A 21220-nucleotide genomic window follows, 5' to 3' on the forward strand; every position below is an offset into this window, starting at 1 on the left:
TTCCTTAACTGATTTGTAGGTTGGTATTTGTGTGATTCATATTTTGGCCCCTTCAAAATTGACATAGCCAAATGCCTCTCTTTCATAAAGAAACTTCTGGGTGAATTTCACATGTTGCTCTATTTTTAATTGCATTTTAAGAAGCAATTCAGTATTGAACTCTGGTGATGATAAATCTGAGAACAGAAGTATTTTGACTGACTATGAAAGAGACGAATATTCCAAAATAATGAGCAACATATTTTGTCTGGTTCTATAATTGAGAAATTCAAACGTTCTTTATATTGTCACATGTATTTTCAGTTTTAATAACAATATGATAATGGCTGACATTAAATGAGATGATTCTTTGCTTAATGCTCTCCATTATGCTTTTATTTATTTAAAAAAATCCACGAAAATCGATGCACCTTTTACCAGGAAATATCTTCCAATTCTTTTTTTCCCTATTTTTATATATTTATTTCTATTGTTTTATTTATTTATTTTATTGGTTCTTCTATATATGACAGTAGAATCCATTTTGATAAAATTATACAAGCATGGAATATATCTCATTTTAATTAAGACCCCTTTCTTGTGGGTGGGCAGCATGCTGGATTCACATAGGTACTTTTGTATGTGTACATAGGAAAATTATGTTAGATTTATTCTACTGTCTTTCCTAATTATATTTCCTAATTGTATTTTCCTTTCCTTTCCTTTTGTTCCTGAAATTTGTCTAATTTCCTCAACTTTTTTTCTTCCTCTTGTCCACTTTATTGTGGTTTAGCTTCCACATATCAGCAAAAACATTTGACCCTTGCTTTTTGGGCATTGACTTATTTCACTTAGCATCATAGTCTCTACATCCATTAATTTATTGGCAAATGTCATAAAGTATTCTTCTTTACAGCTGAGTAATATCTCATTGTGCATATATACCACTATTTCTTTATCCATTCATGTGTTGCTGGGCATCTAGGTTGGTTCCATAGCTTAGCTATTAAATTTGCTACTGTAAATATTGATGTAAATTTAAATCAAGAACCATACAAGTTCTTAACTAGGAAAGAGTAAATCTTTGTTCATTTTCGAGGTGATAAATCAGGCAACATTAAAAAGAACTCATGATTATATAGTGATCTCAAATTACATAAATTTTGACAATGTTCAATCTGCTATATAGTGATCGCAGTGAAAGAAACTAATAAAATAACAATGAATAAGATGACAATTGGCATTGTGTATGTTACCTACTAAAATAACTTTAAGTTCTGTTGATTGACTTGATGATATGTAAACACTAAATATTGTATAAAATCTGGAGTTAAACCTTGATGGCCATGATTTTCCCCTATGCATTTTCAAGGAGTTATATAAAGAAAATTGAAGGCAGTGTTACTTTTCAAGGCACTATTTGATACCATTTAAAATGGAAATACACTAAGGACTAGCTTTTTTCTGATGCTAACCATGGAAAATTAAAACAGTCCTAAAGAATAAATGAAAATTTAAGCACAGCAGAGGGAAATGGAGTTCAGGGCTAACTGGGAGTCCAGTAAAAGGAGAATCACATGAGCAGGAGGGGAAATGGCTTTTTTCTTCTTCTGGGAAATTCTGAATAACCTGATTAGATGTTGCCTTTTATTACTGTTTTAACAGGAAATTATTTCAAATAGGATTTAAATTAAAGGGAATATTTCTGAACCTCTGATATCAAGAATAAACTAGATAAAAAGTAGCACAATTATTTTCAATAAAGAGGAAGAAAGAACTGAAAGTTATAAATTAGTTTTTCTTCAGTTCAATATTGAAGAATGTACTTTTTTCTTCTAAGATTATGCAGCCAACTTATTTCAAAAGGCCATTTAAAAGCAAGATTGGATTTTTGGAAGAAAGCACAGAAATACCAATAATAGTCTATGATCTTAAATGATAGACTGAAGCAAAGAAAAGACATGGAGTGAATTATTCAATTTTAGCTCTGTTACTGCTTTCACATTGGGGAAGCTGAATGGTGGAGCCAAATGTCTATACCCTGTAACTATTTCACAAATCATGATGCATTTTCCAGTTCTATAAATACTCGTAATTATTGGTATAACTGTACTTGTAATTTTTTGTGTTCTATTTATAATCATAATATAGGGCCTTGCAACAATCATTTACCCTTTTTAATAGCAACTATTAACATACATTCAGCTTTCAGAATTTCATGCATACATATACTCTCTCATATACACACATGCACACACATATATACACATACATATCAGAGAGTATCATATTAGGTACAAAATAACTAGAGAAATAATTTATTAACAAATACTTTTCTAAGAAAAGTGATATCTATGATAGGTGAATATTAAATTTTGGCAATATTTTCTTGTTATTAGAGACTAAAGGTTGATTGTAGAATTTCTTTCTCTAAAGATTAGTAGTAAAAGCACTTTTTGTGAACCTAAGTGATTCACAACCTAATGTCGATTTCTTTCTGGGCTACCTCTTCAGCATTCAGTGTGAGCGATTGGGAATAATGAGTGGTATTTAGGATTCTCTGTTTGCTATACAAGTCTTCCAAGTTGAAATAAAGATAAAATTATTAAAATGTATCAAATAGTAAGTTTTTTTCCCAAGTAAGTTCTCCCGGGTCTGATACTAACATAAAGTAAGTTCCTGAGCAATTAGGTTGCATTGTAGGTTATAAATGTTTGCTGATGAGTTGCAATGAGCAATGCTCCTGAAGCCAGCTCTGAATGCATAAAGAAGCAGTGGATGGAAGGTGAACTTGGAATTTGAGGCTGGATTATTAGAGACAATTTTCTTTAAAAAAAATCAATTGGAAATTTCTACATTTTAGTGAATGCTTGGACACCCCTCTATTTATGGAAAAAAGGGTTATGGTAATGATACCATCATGGACAGGTGGAGGTGGAATGAATGGGATGCTAGTAATATCTTAAGAGATGTACACGAGGAAGCTGAAACCTCAACTGGGAGTTGAGTTCTTGGGGCTGAAAGGCAACGAGAGTCTCCTTGAGGCATTTACTGTAGCCTAATAGAGTAAATCTAAAGTCAGAACTAGGCAGTTTCCAATTTTAGCTCTGTGATGTATTAGGTAAACCTGCAGTTCTATCAACGTTGCTCAACTTGTTTATTGTGAAATGAGGATATGAATACCCAGTAGGGTTTGGAGGGACTTTGAAAACAGAGGATTGACACAAAGGATGAACCTCCCCAAAGAGGAGTATGACGAGACTTGGTGGAATCTTGTCCAGCAAGGAGATGGGGAATAGAAGCCAGTTTCGGAGGCTATCAAATGAGAAGCTCAATTAATATATGTATATATTGGTCTTCAGTCTATGACCAAAATCTTCAAGAGAGTCAAGCATATATTGCCTATTTAAAGAAAAGTTAAAGAAATGAACAAAAAAGTCACAAAGGAGAGAAGAACAATAAAATATAGTATATGTTTTATTTTTTAAATAGCAAAATCAAAGAAATCAATCCTTAAATTTCATACTTCTTTCCCTTGGATTATTGTTTAAAGGAAAGATTGAATTAAATTAATTTGAATTAGTTGATCATTTTATTTTTTATATTTTGTTAGTACATTATAGTTACATATATAATAGTGTGGTACATTTTGACACTCATAAATGCAATCTATGCATTCATAAATGCATATAACATAATTATCTCCATTTAAATCCCAGTACTTCCTCTTTTTTCCCCTCTTATTCCACCTAAGACCATTTTTCTACATTTCTTGTCTTCCTTCTATTTATTTATTTTTAATTGGTCATTATAGTTATACATAAAAGTTGGATTCTCTGTGGTATAGTCTAATGTGCACAATTTAATCAATTTTATTCTGTAGGTCCTCCCCTCTACCATTCTTTTTCTCTCCCTCTCAATTCCTTTCCTCTTTTCCATTATTCTCCCTTCTATTTTCATGAGCTCCCCTTTGTATTCCTTATTTATCTCTTGCTTCTGCCTATGATAAAATACATTTGACCCTTGACTTTCTGGGTCTGGCTAATTTTACTTAGCTTAATGTTCTCCAGGTCCATCCATTTACCAGCACATGACATAATTTCATTCCTACATATACTGAGTAAATCTCCATGTGTATATAGACCATAGACCATATTTTCTTTATCCATTTGTCCGATGACAGGCACACGATAACTTGGTTATTGTGGATTGTGCTGACATAATCACTGATATGCCTATCCCACTACAGTATGCAGATTTTAGTTCTTTTGGATAAATACGAGGGAATAGTATTGTTGGGTCATATGGTGGTTCCATTCCTAATTTTTTTGAGGACTTTCCATACTGCTTTCAAAAGTGATTGTAACAATTTGCAGTCACACCAGGATGAAGTACCTTTGTCCCCACATCCTAGCAACAATTGTGTCAGTTTTATGCTTGATGACTGCAATTCTAACTGGAGTTAGAGAAATCTCAGGGAAGTATTGATTTGCATTTCTCTAATTGCTAAATATGTTAAACATTTTTCCTATATTTATTGAACACTTGTGCATGCTAAGCAGGTACTCCACTATGGATCTATATCACCATCCCAGTGATGATTTCTAGTAAAATTTCTAGGTGACATAGAAATACAATATATTACTTTAGCAAGATAAATATCAATATCACAACAGAAGAAAAGTGTGGGAGTGTCACTGTCACTGTTATCATTCAATATTGTGTTGACATTGAAGCTAATAAAACATTTCACTAAAATCAAACAAATGTTCTTTCACCAAATAGTCAGAGCAATTGGAGTATCCACATGAAAATATCCTCATAGTAAACTCAATGCCATATACATGTGTAAGAAATAACTCAAGGTAGAATAGGGACTTATATGTAAATTATAGAACTACATTCTTTCTAGAAAAAATATGTCAAAAAATCTTCAAACTCTAGGTTTAAGTCAGATGGTGGTACATGACTGTCATCCTAGGGACTCAGGAGGCTGAGGCAGGAGAATTGCCAGTTTGAGGCCAGCCTCAACAACATGGCAAGGTCTGAAACAATCTAGTAAGACCCTATCTCAAAATAAAAAATAAAAAGGCCTGGGATGTTTCCCAATGGTTAGAGCCCCTGACTTCAATCTTTGGTATTAAAAAAAAAAAGAAAAAAAGATCTAGGATTAGGAGAAAATTAAAAGAATTGATAGGAAAAGCAGGGTTCATTAGAGGGAAACTTAGGCTAGAAATGTTACAATGTGTGAGGCAACATCATGCGTGAGGCCCTGAGTTCAATGCCAGAATGACAGAAAGAAAACAAAATGAAAAATAAAATGGGAAATTGATAAACTGGACCTTAGCGATATTAGAGACTTTTTTTCTGAATGTCTTTTTCAAGATGATGAATGAGGAAAAAAAATCTGAAATTTGTGTATTTGATGAATATCTGCATCTGAAATAAACAAAGAACTCTCCAAAACCAGCAGTTAAACAAGCATACCAATGAAACAATCTCATTAGAAAATGGACAAATAACATAATCAGGCACCTCACTGAAGAGCATATGCAGATCAGAATTAAACACATTAAAAGATATTCAACATCATTAAGTATTACAGAAATGTAAACTAAAATCATAACGGGATATTATTATTTAGCTACATATATATCAGAATAGCTAAAAATTTAAAAATTACACTTAAATTCTGACAGTTGCAGCTGGATCATTTACATGTTAAGAATATAAAATGTTATAACAATTCTAGAAAAGTATTCATAATTTTTTAAATATAGTTACATAGGTGTTTACCAATTGATCTAGCAATTGTGTGCTTGGGCATTTATCACAGCACAAAAGAAAAAAAATATGTTTATACAAGATCTTGTAAAAATATGCACAGAAGTTTTATCCATGATTATTCAGAACTAGAAAGAACAACAACTGCTGTTAAGTGAGTGAATTCTTAAATAAACTGTACTATATTTATACCCAGGAATATTACTCAGAAATGAAAAGGGAATAGATTATTGATACACTCAACAACTTGAATGGCTCTCAAGAGAATTTTGTTCAGTGAAAAAGGTTAATCTCCAAAAGTTATGTCCTATGCAATTCTAATTATTCAGGATTGTTGAAGTGACCAAATTGTAGAGTTTTGAAAAGAACATTGGTTGGCAAGTATTGAATAATACTGTAGCACAGGAGATCCTTTTAATGGAACTTATTCTAGTCATCATTTTTGTCGCTGTTACCAAAAGGCTTGACAAGAACAATTTTGGAGGAGAAAAGGTTTAGTTTGTGCTCAACTTTACAGAGGGCTCATTCTATAGAGAGCAGATTCTGCTTATCTGGGTAAGATGAGGCAGAGCACCATAGTGGAAGGATGTAAAGAAGAAAAGAAATTTCGATCATGAAAATAAAAAAGCAGAGAAAGATCTTCTCCTATGGGACAAATTACATAGCCCATAGGCACAGCCCCAGTGGCTGCCTTCTCCAGCCACATCCTACTTGCCTATAGTTACCATCCACTTAATTCATCCATTCAAGTAGATTAATCCACTGATTAACCCAATCATTTTACCTGTAAACTTTTTTGCATTGACTTACACATGAGTTTTTGGGGGACACCTCATATCTAAACCATAACAGAACTGTACTTTATCTTGACTGGTATTGGTCATATGATCAGTTGCAAAGAATTAAACACAGTTGCACACAAACACATGAATACATGTAAAACTGATGAGATTGATAAGGTTGATGTCAGTCTCTTTATTTGTCACTAAGGAAATTGAAAAGTAACCAGAATCTCATTGTAATTTTTTTATAATTGTATGCGAATCTACAATTTCCTGAAAATAGAAATACAAAATATTGCTTAAATGTTTGAAAAGAATGAAAAGAAAAACTATTTTAAGATAATATAATTGAATGCAATTATAGTGTAGCATAGAAAAAATAAGAAATTTAAAAATTAAAAATTTTAAGAAAATATGCTGTGGTGTATAATATAGCCACCAAATGAGAAATGTTCTATTCACAACAGTCACAAATTATTAGGACTAAATCCAATATGAAAGGTTAAGAAAATAAATGAGAAATCAAAGGTAAAATGTTGTCTATGTACATAAAATGTAAGTTTAAACTGAAATATTTTCTGTTTCCTATTTTCTGTGTATTTATAGTATTCTTTTAATAAGATTCTCATTTGGGTGAGTTGTGATCTGGGTTTGAAGTTCACATATGAAAAGAAATATTTCAGAGTAGCCAAATTGTAATTTGAAATTGACAATAAGATTATTTGGTGTGGGACACTCACCTTAGAGGTTGGAGATATATATTTGTCTATCTATCCATATCCTCCTGAGAAGTCTAGTAAACAATGTATGTAGAATTTAGTAGAAAGAGGTGAAATATCATTGCAAAAGAACAGATGCTTGGGTGAAAAATTTTCAATATAGTAAGTAAGGATAATTTATTTAATCAGTTACATTGTATATTCTCTCTACTGAACCTATATAAGTTTAATGAATCAAGGGGGAAAAATTCTGTATCAAATAGTCACGGTGAAGTATAATACCTTTAAGAATTGAAAAGAATTAGGTTAGACAAAATGATGGTGCAGTTCTATAATTTTGGAATACTTCAAATTGTGAAACTTACTTACATCCAATCTGATCTTAAGAGATCTCATAAATTTGTTAGAAACAGACTTATATTTGAAATTCCAACAAAACCAGTTCACATGATTAAACCCCCAAACTCCTATTATGTAAAATGAATTCTAGAATCAAGTGTTCTTTGGACTGTCAAACACTTATGCTTTTACTAAAGTGTCTCCCTTCCCTTTCTCATAAATCTTTGACACCTGTCAAACCAGGTTATTTTATTTTTTTATTTTTAGTAGACTGTAAATTTAGTAAAGAAATTTTCTATATATCACTACCCATAGTCCCACACATGCACAAATTTTTTTTCTTATCAATAACCTCTCTGAGGTGGTTTGTTGGCTGTGTTGATGAACCTACATTGAAACATAAGAATTTGCTTTTAGGGTTCACTTATGATGTGCATTCTATAGATTTGGCCAATTATGTGTATCCACCCCTCTAGTGTCATGTAGAATACTTTCACTGTTCTACAGTTCCTGATCTGTGCCCGTTCAGCTCTCCCTTCCCTAAAGTCCCTGGAAACTGCTTATATTTTTACTGTCTCTATGGTTTTGCTTTTTTGCAGACTGCTGTATGGTTGGAATTATGTAGTATGTAACTTTTACAAGTTGGCTTCTTATGTTTAATAATATGCATTTAAGTTTCTTTTTTTAATTGGTTGTTCAAAACATTACAAAGCTCATGACATAGCATCTTTCATACATTTGATTCAAGTGGGCTATGAACTCCATGGCTTGCTTAACTCATCTTTTAAGGACTGAATAATAATTTCATCATTTGACTATACCACAGTTTATTTATCAATTCACTCACCTAAGGACATCACTGGTTGCTTCCAAATTTAACAATTACAAATAAAGTTGCTATAAACATCAGTGTGCAAGTTTTCAACTCCTTCGGGATAAATTCCAAGAAGTATAATTACTGGATCATATTGTAAGAGTATGTTAAGTTTTGTAAGAAACTTACAAATTATCTTCCAAAGTGATCATACAATTTTGTATTCTTGTCATCAATGATTGAGATTTGTTCACTTTATTTTTGAGTTAGGTCTTCTTTGATTCCTTTTGCATGATATTTCTTTTACTCTCTCTGAACCCATTTGGCACTCTGCATCCTAATTTGACACCTATAAAATTCCTTGCTCTGTGAATATAAACTCCTCTGGCAAGGTCATTGATAAGTCTCCTGTTGTGATAATTGTGATAATTCATTTGTTAGCTTGAAATTTTTTGAATGAATTAAGAAAGTTCAAATTTTTCATCATATTATCAAGCATATGATATGTATGTCATTGGATAACATTTTATTTTGTTTTGTTTTGCAAATCTGTGTCTCATGCTAAGGGTGAAATCAATTTATGTGTGTATATGTGTGTGTGTGTATATATATATATATATATATATATATATATATATATATATATATAATAAACATTATATATTTCATGAGAACGTGAGATTCAGTTATTTCTTGTCAGCTATTTTGTTGGATAAATACATGCTTGATTCATATGAAAGAAATTGCATTTGAAATTATTGACTCTTTGCCCCAGATTTTCAGCTGAATAAAACAAAGCTGTTGTTGCAATAAGTGCTGAACTTTTTAAAACTAAAATCTAATGAGGTTAGTATATACTTTGACATTTTATTTTCAATCAGTGAAGGTCATAGCTGAAAGGTCACAAAGAAGAATTTGAACAGAAAATAAACAATGCTATTATTTTCCAAAGAAAATAAAATATTGCTGTCTATAGCCTTTTGTGTCTAAAAGGATATTCATAATGTTTAATTTTGGTTCTCTAGATGTATTATCCTTTCATTTTCTATCTTTTCAAATGTAAAAAGAAAATACACCTAGCTTGTCTGTTAGGGAACTAATATAAAATATATAGTTTTTGTTTATATTCTAACATGTTACTATTTAAACTTTACATTTAATTCCTAAATCTACTTACTACTTGTTGAGTGATAATTGTTTTGTTGAATTTGGTGTTTATTTATTTTCCGAACTTCCTTTTGATTTGGACAATTTTCTTTATTGTGTATGTGCAGGTTCCTCAACTCTTATTTCTTTGGTTTTTACAGTAAAACTGAAAATTTACCATTAAAAAGAACATGGAAAAGTAGGTTTGGAAAGTGAGGGCCAGGGTTATGGTAAAATAGTGAAAAGTGTGTGTATGTGTGTGTGTGTGTGTGTGTGTGTGTGTGTGCGCATGTGTGTGTGTTTGGGGCTCAGGGATTGAACCCAGGGACATTTAAACACTGAGCCACATTCCAACATTTTTTTTCTTTATTTTTTATTCTGAGTCAAGTCTTTCTTAGGGCCTCACTAAGTTGCTAAGGCTGGCTTTGAACTTGTGATCCTCTTCAGCCTCCTGAGCCACTGGGATTACAGGCATGTCCCACCACACACAGCTATAAAAAAGTGTGTTTTTTAACAGGATAAACAAAGTATTAACTGTTTCCATTTATACCTAAGCATATAACACGGGATTCATATATTTTTACCAGATCAAGACAATTTAATTTTAAAAATAATTTATTAAAATGTTCATGAAAAAAAAGTTCAAAAGCTATAATCCATATCAAAATGGCCACTTTATGTTGATATCTAGGTAACAAATTTTGAAGAAATAATATTCCATATTTTATAACTTTTATTTTTAAAAACTAACATGAGATCGGGTATAATCTAGCATGTGTTTTACTTTAGATGAACTCACGAATTCATCAGAAACCAAGCTGTCTTTAGAAGACCTGTTCAGAAAAGACTTTGTGCTTCACAATCCTGAGGCTCGATGGATCAATGGTATGTAGAGACTTTTTATATATTATATTGCTTTTAATCCTTTATAATTTAAATTAGAAGTGATATTTGTAGGTAATATTTTAGTAGATGCTATTCTTTGAACTATAATTACATGTATCACTTAACAAGAAATCAGAATGTTGCCTCATATGAGATAAAGTCAATTCCTAAAATAATGCATCAATACAACTATCTTCTAGACATTGTTAATTATGCAGTGGCTGCTGTTTTTGTTTTTCCCCTGGCCTGGCAAAGAAACCATTTCAACTTTCCTTAAATTAATTTCTTAGAGGAAAATTGAAATGGGAAACCACTGAGTAGCTCCCTGTATTCTGGTTTGTCATTATGGAAGGTAATACAAGGAGCTATTGTTGAACTAATCATGAGAAATGTGTTGGTGAAAAGGAAGTCACAGGTTTTCATTTTTGTGAATATTCCAATTTCACTGATATTACTAATCATCAGGGTTGGATAGTTGTTAATCTCTGCCCTTCACTTTATTTATTGGTAATGTACTTGTTTGTATCTAAAGCATAGCTGTAATTATTTTTATAATACATAGAAAGCTTTGCCTTTTAATCTAATACATATTATCTCATTTATAGTCCATTTCTTCTTCTCCAATATTCTAATTAAGTGAATTTATGCCTGCAAATTAGACTTTAATTTATGGAAGCTATAAAAAGAATGCAATTTAATTCATAAGGGCAAGGACCAAATCATACTTGTTTACCTGGCATTGGTATAGATCTGGGAGATCCACAGGCATTAAAGATTTATTTTTAAAAATAAAACAAATGAATATTTTAAATTGAAACCCACTATCATTTTTCCCAAAATTCAAATTTCTGTTGAAGTTTATTACAAGGTAACTATGTATCATGGTGGCAGTATTACAGATATAGAACATAATACAGCATTTTTCTTAATAATAATATTATTACCAAATATGGCCCTCCCACAGAAATTTCAGAAGTCATCTCACAATGTGTGGTTGTAATTATGTGAATCATCAATTCACTTACTAGTTAATATTTTCTCTTAATGGAGATGATGAAAAAGGAAGTTGTCAGAATTTTCAAGAATACTGGTAGTTGTAAGCTGGTGTTGGGTTGCTCTGCATGATGAATATCAGTGCTGTTTTTTTCTCTGGTCTATTTCTTTAAAAAAAAGAATACTGGTAGTGTTGTGTTATGTTTGAAATGCTGAATAATTTCCTATTTGATTGAAAATGACTTTGGACAAATTACAGAAATCTGTGCAGTCTTTGGCTTAGGAAACTAACAAAGGAATCTTGACCCCCATCTCCTTCTCAGGTTAGCCTGGACTACTTAAAGATGCAGTTACTCCTGTGTGTAACTGACACTTTTTATATTGAAATTCCCAAGGAATGAATAGATATTCAAGCAGTGAAGTGCATGCTAAATTAAACCACATTTTAATATCTAGGACACAGATTCTACTTTTATACTTCATAAGATATCAGAATGATGTATTTGGACTTAACCATTTTGATCATTTTTTTAGTAATTTCTTTACCAAGCATTGGTAACCTTGATCTTGAGAAGGCAGACTAGAGCAAATCTGCAGAGTTACTGGAACATTTTAAGTAATACATAAGATACAAAATATTGATAAAAATTTATATAAAACAACCTTTAAACAGAATCTGTATTAAACAGAATGTTGGCTCTGAGAGCAAGGCAGTCTTTATAAATACAACCAAAGGAATTGGTTTAGTGTCTGTAGATTGTGTGCACTGGGTTGCTTTTGTCATAGTGGAATGGATTTGTGTACTTACCTAACTCACCCTCCTTTCTGGTGTCACTAGATAGGTATCCTGTTTACATATCCCATATAGCTGGAAAGTACAGTGGCAACCATATGAACAGTATGCATAACACTGGCCTCCTTATCAGAGATTATATCTAAATGGAAAGCATGAGCCCCTCCTCTTTATTCTAAGGAGATATCTCACCAGGTTTTCTTAATGCATATGTCACTTGGAGGCTTTCAAGCTAAGCTGATTTAGAAGCTTTACTTAATTCTTGGAGGTCATCATAGGAACACTTAATGCATTGCTGGTCAAGGGTAAGCAGGGAGTCTGGACAGCCCTGAGATGTGTAGGTTGTGGAGAAGCATCGTCATTCATTATGCAGGTTCTCCAACAATATATCTGAGAATGTCATTGCAGCCTTGGATGGATGCTTGTGTTCATGGTTAACTTAACAACTGCCTTGTCCCAGATCTGTTCATATCCTTGAAATCTCCATTTTTATAGCATCTTCTTCCTAGTCATGTCACCTTGAAACCTAGAAATCCATCTTCTTTAAAATTATTCATTTCCCCACATATATGTGATGAAAAATTGATCATCAAAGAAGGTTGTAATGTTGAGTGCTTCTATGTTAAGCTCTGTGATAGATGCTTAAAATATATATTTCATACCATATCTTATAACACCGCAATTAACCCCAGAAAACTGATTCTTAATCAAGAAACTTATCCAGACCCATTCAATAAGAGGCAGAGCCTGCTTTAATCATTATGTGTAAGTATGAAACTTAGCCTCTCGTTGTCTCTCTCCTCTGATATGCCTTTGTCAAATTTAGCATATTAATTTTATCCCTGTCATGATGAATATTACAGTGAAAATTTTTCTCCTCAGGTACATCCACACAGACATAACTTAGGCAGTCACTAAAGATAAATGTTACAAGCATATTTATTGACATGTTCATGATATAACAAAGTAAAAAATAGGGACTTCAACAGGCTGGGGTTATAGCTCAGCGGTAGAGCGCTTGCCTCACACATGTGGGGTTCGATCTTCAGCACCCCATAAAAATAAATAAAGTAAACAAAGATATTGTATCCATCTTTAAAAAGAAATAGTGACCTGTTAATTGTACCTGATATCACATTTTATTGTACAACAGTGACTGTCTTGATTATTTTTTCTTATGTCTTATTCCTCTTTTCTTGATTTTCTTCAATAAATGTGTATACTTCTATAATTTTTGTATAATTACTAATGAAGAAAAATTACTCTCCCCTTCTTTCTGTCTCATGGGTCTCTAATTCCTACAGTAATCTCCTGTCAAATACAACTTTGTAAGGCCCAGCTAATCACTGTTAAAATGCTCCTCAAAGATCATCAGGAAGGATATTTTACGAATTAAATAGAGGAAAGGGGTGTCAAGAATTCCTTTGTTTGAAATTTTGTATACAGACAGTTAACAGGATTACTGTTATACACTAACTTCTGTTATCCCTAAATCAGAATTAAACAAAAATTTAGAGAAATTTTCAGATTTTGATCAAAAACTGACATAGTGGCATTTAAAGATTTTAATATAATACATGAGCTTTCTTCTTTCCTATTAACTAATGCAGGTCAGATTGATAGCACTTATAGGGGATATGATATATTAGAATTCTTTCCTTTTTTTGTTTTCATAATACACATGACAAAGAACAAATCTGACTCCAAAGTTAGGATGGTGATCTTGGAAGGAGAAGCTATAAAGCAACTTTAGTAATTTCAGGATATTCATTTTGAGCTTTTATACCAAATGAATTGAGTGATATTGTCGTTTTAAATTTTGTCTTTAACTCTTTGTAATTAGGTACTTCCAAAATGAATCCCATGTAGTATAAACAATTTAAATGGGTTTTTATCTAAAATGAACTCTGGATTTTACATGAATCAGAATTGTAGTGGACAAACATTCGTTACAAACATAGTAACGAATTTTACTATGGATGGCTAGTCTGTCGCTTGCTTACTCCATAAGTGTGACACTTAATGAAATTGGTCTACATGTCACATTTTTGTATTGTGCAGCAATGTCAAATTGCTATGAAGGTTTGTACAGGCTTCCTCTTATTAAACTTATCCTGTCCTGGACCAGTGGTCAGCACTTTACCAACTGGCTTTCATCTGTCAGTGTCACTCATCAGAGCTCTTGCTCTAAGAGACAGTAGGCAATGAGGAACGGGATTCTTGACACATTCACCTTAAGTAGCTAGAGCTCCATAAGTAGTTGATTTTCTTAAGGAGAAAACCTATTATATTTTGTTCATGTGTTCAGGTGGGCCCATTTGATCTACAATCAAATGGTTCATTTGGGGGCCTTTTTCTCATGGTGTACATACTCTTTTTGAGTTGTAAACGTGATATGAGTTGTTGCACACACATTTTATTTTTAATGGGAATCTGGATGGGTGATAATGTATGAGGCTCTGGGTTTTATCTTGATATCATCAGATTCATGTTGGAGCCAATTAGAGAAATTTGCCACATGATATTCCAACAGAGGTATTTAAACCTGTTATCCTTTAAATGATGTGTGACACTGTAATACACTGAAATAGAAAAGACATTAAATCAATCTAGTCCAGGTTCTTCTAGCTACTTATTGAAGCTTTTTAAGGCTTGGTTTCTTCATTCAAAGTGTGGATAATAGCACTCTGGCTGGAAGCATAATGAAAAGAAAATGAGCAAAAACCTGTAAGAAACAAAGATGAAAAGAAAAAGAAAAAGGAAAAGGAAAGAAAATATATAAATAAAAGGCCTTATAGATCTTTAAATGTAAGAGACCCACATACCTGCTTTTGGACATGTTTAGACATCTGATGTTTCTTTATAAATGTCCCTGGAAGCCTCATTCTCATAAATAATATCCAGAATATTAAAGAGGAAGTGAAAATCTGCTGTCTTAGTGAGATTTCCATCTCTGTGATAAAAATATTTGAGAAAAAGAAGTCAAAGGAAGAAGGATATATTTTGGCTAATGATTTCAGAGGTTTCAATCCATGGTTGGCTGTCCCCATTGCTTAGTGCTTGAGGCAAGGCAAAACATCTTGGCAGAAGGTCATGGTGGTGGGAATCTGCTTGGTTTCTAGCAAGCAGAAAGCAGATACATATATGTGTGTGTATGTGTACATGAACACACTATTTTATATAGAATATTATATAACATATAACATTTATTTATTTGTTTGTTTGCTTGTTTATTATTGTAGATAATATCAGTAGTATTTGCAACAACAACAACAACAAAAACCTCATAATCAGGGGAATCGAATAGTTTAATCTATCCCCTTATTTGTTTGACACTACTTTACAATGCTAGAATTTTGTACATCTACTTAATTTGACTGAATTGTAGAAGTTGTTGAACGTTGTTCTCCTCTTTTCTACCCCAATGTTCCGGGTAGAATTTGTTAATATTAGGAAGATTTGAATAAAAAAAAAGATATTCATAGTTCTATGGTATTCTGCTCAATGGTGTTGGGTCTTAGCTCTGTTAGCCTAGTGAGTTTGTCAACATAAATATAAATTAATGGATACATTGACACATCTATCTTTCCATCTATTCATTAAACATGTACTTATTAAGCATAGCAAAACACACTCTGTATAAAAATATATAAGATTGAATAAACACAGTCATTTTGATCAAGGAGATCTGTAATATAAAGATTCCCTATCTTGTACCCTATTGTTTCTGATGTCTTGGACTTAATTAAGTGAAATTAGTAACCTGTGAACCATGAACAAAGCAGGAAGTAGATAAAACTGGAGATGTACAAGAAATATTCAATCCAAACTATGATGGTGTTTGATTCTTTCTCTTCCTCAGAATCCAAACCACACCTGCATATCCCACATCTCTTGCTCCAGTGTGACACAGGACACCATAGCACATTTTAATTTTTGAGGTCCCCTTTATTCTCTTCCTCTCCTTTCCTTTGCTACAGTCTTCCGTTACATAGGTTAATACACATGAGTAATATATACATGTACACTGATATATTCAAAGCAGGTAATTATGGCACCTAGAAGCTGTTGAAACTAGATGGAAATAATAGGCCTTAAACAATTAGGCAATAATTAAACGATAAATTTTTATAAACAGACCTGGAATGAGAGATATCAATTTGAGTTAAGAACAGTTCAATAGTTTTTATGGAAAAGATAAATTTTAGTCTTGATGAGGAGAGAAAATGACACCAGAGGATGAAGGAGACACTGATGGGAAAAGAATAAGGTTATGTGTGACAGTCACAGGAACTGACACAATGTGTAAGGTTGGAGGAAAGAAAATTATGAGTGTGTGTGTATGTATAAAGTAATGGAGAATATAGTTAATGGTTCAGATTGGCATAAAATCATCTTACCAAAATTGTTACGTTGCATGCCTTTTACAGGTTTACCTTTTCATTTGACTATAATTTAAACTTTAAAGAATTTGAAGTTGCCCAATTGCCTATTAACTATTTCATTATAAAATGAAAGCGGGAGGTCCCAGTAACAGGAATTTTACTAATGATTTCAAAGTGTATCAAATTTACACCTATGTTTCTACTTTCCTAGGACATTTCTGTTTGTTTTATTTATTTCATTTCTTTTTTTTAAGGAAACATTGTTTGGGAGGGTCAACATTACTTTTGCTTTATAAATGAGTAAGCTGAGACCCAGAGAGGTATTCTCCACTTCTTCCAGATTCAGACTCAATAATGAGCTCTGGAGAGAAGCAAGGTCTTCCTTGTTTGATCTTAAGAAAAATGTCTAAAGTGAATTTATTATATTATTATGAAGCTAACATTGAATATTCCTTATAGCTCAATTTTAAATATACCTATAAAGTTAAGGAAAAATATTAAAGGAAAGAGAGATAAGGAAAGATATTCCTTATAATCATATTCAATGCTTCTATTCAACTGAAATATTTAGATGATTTTGAGAAAACCTAATGATTTTTGTATTGACTGATTTGTTTTCAAAAGGAAAGGAGTCTTTGTAGCCTTACAAAAACTTATATTCCGTGGCTAGGGATGTAACTCGGTTGACAAATACTTGCCTAGCATGTGCAAGTCCCTGAATTCTGTCCCCAACATCACAAAACCAAACCAAAATATCCCAGGGCAGATTTCATATTAATATTTTAATTCAACTCACTTTGTTTGAGTCACATTTTTATGCCTGTCTGTGCATTTCTTCCCGTAGGTCTAACTTCATCATGTTGAACACATAATCAATTTGAATGGCCATTAAAACCTTTCAATAAAATAAAGGCAAATATTTCAGCCTATTAGTTAATATTGGATAAATAAGTGCGAAGCAGAAGGTACCTTCCAAAAAAGTCATTAGCAGGAAAAATTATTGGAGAGAATGTTATTTATCATTAATAAAAGGCCAACATTATCTATGGTAAGTTATCTCAAGACAGGCATTTGTCAACAGAAACATTCACAATGGTTTGCTTCACAGTTGCACACACAATATTGGAGCTAGCAGAGCTGATCTACTTCTTTTCTGTATAATTTACCAATACTTTTTATTCTTGCTGAAAATAAAACACTATTATTTATAAAGTACTCTAGAAATGTAATGATAATGAAATTGCAACATTCATCAATTTGTTATTGATGCTGTAATAGTAAAATCTTTGAGGTCATATAGTAATAGTGATGCTCCATGCTAATATTTTTAACTTGTAATAGCTGGTGTCTGTAGTTCTCTAACTTAGATAGGTATATGATATTTTATAAATGAAGAACTAATATTTAAAGCAAATAGATGACTTGTTCGAATTTAAGTTCATATCTTTTGTGAACTTCAAGTCATAAGGAGCCTGGGTGACTACGATCAATGATCAAATGCAGGTTTAAGGAAAAAGATGTTAAAGGAAAGATAAATAACATGAAGAATGATTTTGAGATATTGCATCAAGCACATGTTATATAATTTAGGAAAATGAAAAATTTCTCTAATCAATTTATTCAAGAACTATGAATTAAAATGCATAGAGAACAAAGAATTTAAAAACTCAATGTAGTTTAGAAAATAGAGTATTATGCTGGGTTTAAGAGACCAGGCTCAATAGTTGAATGTTTACTTTAGAAAAACCTAATTACCTCACTGGTGACTTCAGTCTTTCATCTGTGTGATTACAGGGTTTGTCTGAATGACTTGCAAAGTCTTTTAAAATTTTGTTATTTTGCAATTATTCAAATCTGGATATTGCAGCCCATAAGGCCCTAGAGAACATAGCAGTACATGTGGAGCTGGCTAATTTCCAAACTTAACACCACCTGATTCAAGCGGAGATTTCCTAGCTATCAGCAAGTATGGTTAGTACTTTAGACTTCTTTAATATCACTTGCAGAAATTGATCCCATTCTTTTTCAATTCCTATGTGACCTGCTAAATAACAAGAATGAAAATATAATCTAAGTTATAATATTGAACAAAATGCCTACATTGCTTCCTATCATTACTCATAGTGTAATGCACTTAGTGCCTTAAACATATATTTCTGAGTTAAAATATTTGTCAAACTTTATTTTGAAAAAGAATTAAGAGTTTTAGGAAGTATAGAAAGTGAGAATGTGATATTCTGGTAATGGTATTTTTTCACATTTTTTTGACAAAATTATATCTGTTTAGGATTTGTGATGGTTTAGAATGAAATAAAAAATATCATTTAGACATTACTGTTAACATGGAGGTGAAAATACAAGCACCACATACTGAGAAGTGCTAGGCCCTGGGAAAAATCCCCAGCAGCACATGACAACAACAACAAAGGAAATATCTAAAAATTCTATTACTTGGAGATACCAACCATACTTCAAGTGTTCAAAAGCCACATGTGGCTAGTTATTACCTTACTGGACCTGCTAAATGACATGACCACGATAGCAGAACATTCCTATCATTGCAGAAATTTTTATTGGAGCTGTTTTGTGACATGTCATTTTTTGCTTTTTTGCTATTATTGCTGTTACAGCAGATTGAAACCAAGGGTGCATTACCACTGAGGCACACCCACTGTTCTATCTATCTATCTATCTATCTATCTATCTATCTATCTATCTATCTAAAGACAGTATCCTGCTAAGTTTCCTAGGGCCTCACTAAGTTGTTGAGGCTGGTCTCAAACTTATGATCTTTCTATCTCAGCCTACTGAGTACTTAGGATTATAGGCATGTGCCACCACACCCACCTGACATGGTATCTTTTGATAAAACTTTTTATTATGGCTTTTTTCCATTATAAAGTGAAAAGAATAATATAATGAGCTCCCACCAATTTAACATCATTTAGGAATGATTATCAACATTTTATGAATCTTTGTTTTATCCAATGATATGCATACAATGTCAAAAGCAAGGTTTGGACAAACTAAAGGAATTAATCAAACAGGAATAAGAGATAGGGTCAAAAAGAGAGTTATGTGCTCATCATCATCAATATCTAAAACTGTTATTTTTGAATGATATAGTTTAACAGGTGTATGAAGATTGGAAAACCAGGTTATGGTCTAGAATATCTGAAATGTGGTTGAAGTAAGAGCTAGAACAATAAGTAAGTTGCCGCAGTCTGGCTGCAGCAAACTAAGGGGGGGTGTGTGAAGAGCAACTTGTATAGATTGATACAGCAGGAGTGGGAGCCATTTATTGTAGGACAGTAGGGGTATATATACATAACTGAATACACAGCTTGTTCTTAATTAACATAAACTAGGTACAGCAGTCAACCAATAAGGAATCAACCTCTTAATGATTACACACAGCTTAGCTTAATTGACATAATCTAGACACAGCAGTCAGTTATTAAGGAATCTCTCATCTTAATGCCTTGCTGGCGTTACTTCTCAAACCACCCCCTCTGGCAAAGTGCCAGGCACCATCTTAACTTGTTTACGGACCCTAACAGTAAGTGAAATTGTAATTAGACCCAGGAAAAATATGAAAGGTCTTCCTATGAGTAAAGAATTTGATTTCTCATGTAGATTTCATTGAAATGGAAGTCAGTGGTTACAGATCTAATCATCATGTTAGGCTACCTGTCAACTGAAATTTTTCAGCTTTTGGTTAGACTTTGGTAGAAAATAGTGACTTTTCTATCCCTCTTCTTATTATACAGAGGTTGGGTAATCTTAGGATAACATTACACTAATGGGATTTGGGTAGTTTATATGAAATTTTAAAAGATGACCTCTATGTCCAACTTGAGTCCATGATTTGATCATTTTTATCTCCACATCCACCTAAAAGTTTGGTTTGAACTTCTGTTTTAGTCATCCTTTGGTTTAAGAAAATAATTAATACATTGGTTTCAGATACTTCCTAGGGGCAGGTGTCAGCTTTTTCAGAAATTTTTCTTTTCATTTCCACACAAGAAACCTCTGGCGTGAGACATAAAATTTCTCTTTGGTTTTTGACTGGCTGTATGGAGTTGCCGAAAAACAATTTCACAGCTGATCTCACTTTGTGCTTTTAGTTGGTAACACCTTGGGATACTCCGTTGTGCTGTCAATGCTCAGGCCACTTTTAATGAGCTTGAACATTCATTACTAGGGTCGTGCACCCCTGCCATTAACCTGTCATCCAGTGCCATGTTCTTGCAAACAGCATCTGAAGGCAGGTAGTTTGCACTTATCTGCTCTCTGATGATATCCAATTTGTAAGTGAAGAAAAATACACTTATTAATTAGCTGCATGTTCCCCCGCCCCCTTTCCTTGGAGTTTGAATACTCACTGGGTCCACTATGATCAGGACTTCTGATCGTTTAATTTTTCTTCTGTCATCCCATGCCTTTGATGAAATATTTTGGTTTCATTACAAAGGTCATGTACTCCTTACCTTTCGAGTTCCCCCAAATACCATTATATTCAAAGAATTTAAAAAACGTGAAATCATTTAGAGCAGTAGATAAAACTTTGTGGTGCTCAGTGATTGCTTAATGAGTTAGTC

The 21220-nt window shown here is 32.6% G+C and overlaps 1 protein-coding gene across 4 annotated transcripts in view; it reads left to right on the forward strand.

Annotated features, from left to right (window-relative positions):
• Positions 1-21220, forward strand: part of Dpp10 (dipeptidyl peptidase like 10) — a 1268842-nt gene that overhangs the window by 820777 nt on the left and 426845 nt on the right. For all 4 annotated transcript variants that reach the window (XM_040294095.2, XM_078017228.1, XM_005315927.4 and 1 more), the window contains exon 3: positions 10353-10448. In XM_040294095.2, coding sequence (XP_040150029.1) covers positions 10353-10448 — 96 coding nt within the window. The remainder of the gene's footprint in view (positions 1-10352; positions 10449-21220) is intronic.

This window comes from Ictidomys tridecemlineatus, chromosome 7, assembly GCF_052094955.1.
Source record: "Ictidomys tridecemlineatus isolate mIctTri1 chromosome 7, mIctTri1.hap1, whole genome shotgun sequence".
Taxonomy (NCBI): Eukaryota; Metazoa; Chordata; class Mammalia; order Rodentia; family Sciuridae; genus Ictidomys; species Ictidomys tridecemlineatus.